General features: G+C 33.6%; 1 protein-coding gene across 2 annotated transcripts; it reads right to left on the bottom strand.

The window, feature by feature from the left end:
* Nucleotides 1–1,900: 1,900 nt before the first annotated feature.
* Nucleotides 1,901–5,205, bottom strand: LOC142973960 (organic cation transporter protein-like). Of its 2 annotated transcripts, none has more exons than XM_076115995.1 (7): nucleotides 4,690–5,205; nucleotides 4,339–4,528; nucleotides 3,853–3,953; nucleotides 3,617–3,768; nucleotides 2,826–3,437; nucleotides 2,436–2,617; nucleotides 1,901–2,107 (listed from the first exon to the last, which is right to left on the bottom strand). In XM_076115995.1, exons 1-7 carry the CDS (start codon nucleotides 4,989–4,991, stop codon nucleotides 1,937–1,939), a joined length of 1,710 nt encoding a protein of 569 aa, XP_075972110.1. In that variant the 5' UTR covers nucleotides 4,992–5,205; the 3' UTR covers nucleotides 1,901–1,936. The 2 variants fall into 2 exon arrangements, with proteins under 2 accessions (XP_075972110.1, XP_075972111.1); XM_076115996.1 differs by having other exon boundaries at nucleotides 5,026–5,205.
* Nucleotides 5,206–6,250: the final 1,045 nt, after the last annotated feature.

Genomic DNA, 6,250 nt, shown 5'->3' with positions numbered 1-6,250 from the left:
AAACGCACTGCCAAAATAGTTCCAACGACATGCGTTAGAGGTGCTGATTAGATTTCCATACAAAACATTCTTGATAGCTAGCCGGTAGTCGGTAGTCAATAGTGGTAGAGAATCGAGCTACTGAAGATGATACTTAGTAGTTTACGTACAAAGACTGCATAAAAAAATTACAGTATGACAGTGAGTATAAGTAGGGCAAACTAAGCATTATACAACAATTTATTTAACGTCTTTAAAGCAGGCAATAAAGTGCACTAAGTATAATTGAGTTCAAGCCTCGTTTAACTTGTTCTTAAGAATGTCATGCTAAAACTATTCGTATGCGCAAACACAGTTGTTTATTCGTATATTTTAAGTCATAATTCGTCTACCAGGATTTTTAATCTAAGACTGCCATTTTATACTACATATTAGTATGTCTACCTTCGTTGAACAAATCAATCCAAAGCCTTAATAGTAAACAATCCTAAAAACCGGTTGAACTAGTTCCACGTAAGAACTTTTGGTTTTATTTGAATGCATAATGTGCACGGTAACCTGACGTAAAAGTCAAGTTCGAGTGAATAAACGAGTGTTAAAAATGATTTATTGGAATGATGATTAAGGAAAAGACCATGAAAAAAAACAAGTATGTCTGTTTTTTTAACAGTTCTTTAGTAAAATAAATTCGAATAAAACAATAATTTCTGAGTTCAAACTTAATCAGACTGATAGATCGCGCTTGAAACGCTTATTTTAAGGTGAAGCGGGACTAACAGGACCGACGGAGCTTGTACAAACTTAATTACAGAAATAATACCTGTAATAACCATGTCTCAACAAAGCATATTTCGTCCACGTCACCATAGAGTATGGACGAGCGAACAAAGGGCACAACAAATGAGAATTTAGGTCGATAAATTTTAATCAAGGCTCGTCGAGCCGACTGCGCCAAATGAAGTTATGGTTCGCTGTTTACATGCCATTCTTGATAGATAAATGAAGCTATAAGCTACATCCATTCACCAATGTTTTGGCAACAGTTCATGTAAAAGCGCGGAAGGAATCACAAACTATCAAAGTTTGTGATCTATAGCATATGCATATATTCATTAACGCAATTATCGCTACTACATAATTTCAGAAATTCAGCTTCTGGTGAACATAGAACAGAAACCTTAACTTAAATGTAGCATAATAGCTTTGTTAGCGTGAAAGGATTTGCCAGGTTAAAAACTATCTTTATTAGCAGTTCCTGTATGACAACAACAAACATTCATTCGTACATCCTTATTTCACAAACTTTCAAATAGGCAATATAAGTAGGATCTGTTATCTCTACATGATATTTGGCATTTGTATACCGTCTTGTACAATGTACAAAGTTGTTCGTTGTTCAGTTGTATTGCTATCGGAATGAGATATGAAAGCACCTTGATGATCTGCTGTGTCTTGCTCATTGACGGTTACAAAGACATGGCCATTCTTTCCAGTTACAAACATCACATGTTTCTTCACGCTGTATAAAAATATTCTATTGTTTTAAGACCTTATATTACATGTGCAATGTTTTTATACATTAACCACACGTGTACCGCGTGAAAATTATGTTCAAAAACAATATCTTTGAGATTGTTCCATTAAATCTGTATTGTCTTTACAATAGGCGTAAATCATTAATTTTTCGCATTCATTATATTATTATTAACACGTAACGAAAGATATTTTTTTGATCGTCATTTTGTCAGATTTTTTAAACATTTTAAAGTCTGTGTATAATTTTTGTTCACGGACTATAATTCCCTGTTAATTTCCGTCAGCCGGCGTCGCGACGTTATGAAGATGACGAAGATATGTTTCGTCTGATGTCTCATCTGTCTGGCTAGTTTCAAAGTAGTGAAAGTAAAAGAAAACAAATATAAAAGATAAGAACAAAATATAACTTTATACAACACTACTAGAATGCAGAACTCATATCTTTAGTTTTCTTCTTTCCCACGGCTTCGGCTTGTTCCACGTTGTTTGGAAGTACTGTGTCTGAAGTATCTGGCATCAAGGTCACCACGGACGCGGTCATTAGTGACAGGATCCCTATTATGAGTGATGGTAGACCCGTCCAATATTTTAACTGTAAATAAAATTAACAAAGTCCCGTAATTTTCCAATGTATGTAAGTTTCGTCTTTTACAAAACGGTCATCCCTTTAGAATGTTGTACAAAACTTTAAGAATAATGAGTTATATTGAAATATGAATCATTATAGTTACGAATTTCGTAGGTAGTCACATAAATAGGTAAGTCTAATTTTTAACATAAAAATACAAAACTTCACACGCGTGCAGTTTGGTCAAAAAAGTAATTATGCTAACGGAACCGATACCCGATACCAATTATAGTGATTGTCAATTCTCCGGGTTAGCCTGCATTAATAACGTTAGTATTGATTTAATACATACCAGGAGAGGAGTTTGAGGAGCCATGATAATAGCTGTCCGTCCTACTGAAGAGCATAGTGCGAGTATTGTGTTTCTCGTGTAAGTAGGGAATAATTCCGTCGTGTACAAGTACGTTATTGAAACGCAAAAGCTAGCACTCGCTCTCCCGCTCATGTAGAGCAAAGTAGACAGCAGAGGATAATCTGTGACAAACATATAAACCGATTAGTTAAATTACACACCGTAAAAACGCTGCTTAAAAAAATCTGGTGAACGAAATACGTTAGATTAGGTCGCCCTGCTCAAAGAAATATTTTGTTAAAGCAACACAAAGTTTAGGAATGTGTATATTCAATAAAAATCCCTTTGACGAGTGTAATTTCAGCAGGAATTAATTGACGATATAATTACCTTTAGAAACAAAAGCTTGTGATATGCAGAGGACTCCAGTTAATGTCATAGCAAGTATCAATGGTGCCTTCCGTTGTAACTTCGTTAGAACATAAAACATGACGATAGCAGTAAAAATCCGAGACACACCCATCAGACCAAAATTGATGTATTTGTTTCCGTGCAATGACACAGAGTTTATAATCAGTGAGTAATCGTTGAACAATGAAGTAAACCATATGCAAAAGCATATAAGGGTTCGTAACATCAATTTCTTAGAAGATACTGTCAATTTGATCGTACTTCCAAAACTTGCTGTCGTAATGTTTTCTTCGCATTTCAAATTTGCGAGTTTCTTTTCATCTATCGTTATCTTATTCAACTTTGCCGCTTCAAGAATTATTTTCTTAGCTTCTTCTTTCTTTCCCTTGCTCAAGAGCCATCTTAGGCTCTCGTCCATCCAAAACATATAGAAAATTATGATTAACGGCGGTATGTACAAATACAGTAAGAAAGATCTCCAGTTTTGTACAAGATAAGCTAATACTGCCATTAAAATGTATGTTACAATAGTAACTGATGTTTTAAAAACCATCATTATTGGACGTTGCTCCTTCGTTATCATTTCCATGGCTGGAAACAAAAGGATTTAATTGTAATTTAAGCATTTAAGTAAAGAATATATAAGAAATTCATCGTGTTTATTACCAAAAAAACGATTTAAAAAACTATTAAGATACAGCATACTAGGATAAGGAACAATTACTATAAAGGCTGAAGAAGAGATAGAGAGTGTATGGTGTAGAATCTACCTGTTATAAAGATAGTAGAACAACCATCTCCTATCATGGGCTCCAACATTTCAAGTGCTAGATACAGCCAATACGAAGAGACCAAACTCTTCCATATGCCAATAGTAGCACCAGCTATTGAGGTAATTATAATTAACTTTTTTCTTCCATATCTGAAAATTCCATCAATCAATATACATATAAGATGTTTCAATTACATGTTTGGATATATCACCTGATTGATCTATCATACATACTTGTCTGATAAAGTTCCTAGGAAAGGTAAACCGATCATGTATCCAATGCTATGAGACGTGCCCACTAAAGTTCGTTTCCAGTCTTCGCATCCGAGGTCAAACTGTCAAAGAATTAAAATCGCCTTTTAGTACAATAAATCGATTTATGAAAATTGCGGTCTAGACACAAATATTCCTTAAGAAATCAAGATGTTAATCCAACAAATTATGGATCAAAATTCTGCTAGAAACAGTATACCAAGATTAAGTTAAAATAGATCTTTGAAGATGTTATACAAAACTTCGAATAACAAATAAGGTATAGAAACCCAAAAAATCTCATCGAGATGACTCATTTAGTCATTTTTATATTGTGAGTGCAAACAGCGACGGTTTAAAAACTTTTATTGTTTGTAACTTGTCTTCCTTCATTCATTTGTTAACAAAAATCGCTAAACAGCACTTAAACTAAAATGTTCATAGTATATTTATAAATAAAGTATCTACCTCAGCAACGAAGCTGTCAGGCTTATCATAAACCCACTCGGTGCATTCAGTAGCGGTAGACATGACAAAGTTGTCTTCTGTACAAGTTCCATTGAGATCAAGCAAGTCGTACCTTTGACACTTGTAATCAAAAGTTGTATTCTGGTCTAGTTTTAATAGTGCCGTGTTTGTACACGATGTTTGTTTACAACTAAAAAAGTAAATTATTTGTGTTTGAAATCATCCCACTGTTTACAATTTTTTGACTTAACATTAAAGTAGTTAGATAAGTATCGAAATATTGCCAATAAATACAAACTGCTAATAAAAATACAAAATGAAATTGTCAATACAACAAAAAACAATACTCACGCATAGCCAACGCTTTCAACTGCAAATATGTAATTAATACTGTGTGGAATATTAAGAAACGTTAAAAAGCCTATAAGGACAAAGAACTTCAAGTGATAACGCCCATTTAATTTAAATTCACGCAGTACATTCTCCAATCCATCACTACTTCCCACTGGCACATTCTCCAATTTCACATCAGAAACTACAGATTTTTGTCCGTCTTCTATTTTGCTATTTAAGTTTCGATTATCGTCGCGTAATTGTATTTCAACGGGCAATTTATTCATTGATTTTCCTATCACTTCCTCGCGACCCTCCATTTAGTAAGCAGATCCTAAAAAATAATTGCTGTACCCTGTCTTCGGAAGGCACTTGATGTTCACAAGCCAAGTCGTACGCACACACTCTAAGAAATTATACACCAAGAAAAGTACTAGTTTATATAACACTTTATGTAAATATTATATCTTAATTGTCAGATTAGAAAAATATTCAATATAGATTGTATAATAAAAACGTCTGGTCTCCATAACCTCGCGGTACAATATGGTTAAGCAACTTTGTACGTATAAACTATCAGTGGATGAGTTCTTTTTTGTTTAAATCATTACAATAAAGAGAACGAATTCGCTATTCAAATTTTATTCTTGCTTTTGTACCCAATGCGTATATTATTGTTTACCTGCCAAATAAGGACGGACTGTGCTGACAAAAAAAAAAATTATCTAAGTGGAACACAGTCTAACAACCTGCATTCATTCGTGTTTCGCATTGTTACAATCGCACCTGTGATAACAAACACCAGCTGTATGTAAATGCTTAATTCTATTCGCATAGTAAGATGACCTTCACAATATCTTTCAATTTCCTCGATATGTTTTCTATTGATTGCGTTGACAATGAGTAAGTGTTTTGGAAAGACGTCTTACGCCAAAAAGTTGATCCAAAAATGTATTTTGAGAAACTCACAGAGATTATCCTAACTACAAAAGATGAAATAGTTGATCATTCTCTATTTAAAGTAAAAAAGGATATATTGATCCTGTTTTAGAATATTATCGTCATTACTTGCAGCACTTAGCCTAAACCCAGCCTAGACCAATAACTTTAGGATTCCACTAACAATTCAAGCCCATAACTTCAGTTCTAGTTGCATAGTTAATAGGAAAGGGGAAAGACTTGGCCATATGCAATATATTACAGCAATATTCCACGATTTACCGACTTCCCAGTAATTCTCGGTAAACTTGTAATGAAGACGTCGGGATACTCTATTACTTAGTTCTTCGTGAACATTTTTCTTGGATTCTCGGTAGGTAATACTTTCTTTCGCAGTATTACTGATAGATTAAGTGATTGTGTATTTTTTGTTTTGGTTGTTTAGGAAAATACTCTTTAAATGATTACCACGGATCGTCAATTCAATTCTTATTATTTCTAACGATTAATGATTTCAAAAATATTAAAATCGAGGAAAATAACGTTATAAATACTTTCTTGACATTGTTACAGGATACAAATAACATATTGCAAAAAGACTTCAATATACTAATATATATCAAGACTTCAATCAAGTAGG

This window comes from Anticarsia gemmatalis, chromosome 7 (genome assembly GCF_050436995.1).
Source record: "Anticarsia gemmatalis isolate Benzon Research Colony breed Stoneville strain chromosome 7, ilAntGemm2 primary, whole genome shotgun sequence".
Taxonomy (NCBI): domain Eukaryota; kingdom Metazoa; phylum Arthropoda; class Insecta; order Lepidoptera; family Erebidae; genus Anticarsia; species Anticarsia gemmatalis.
Note: the sequence above shows the minus strand (reverse complement) of the source record. Positions and strands in the feature narration are given on the sequence as shown.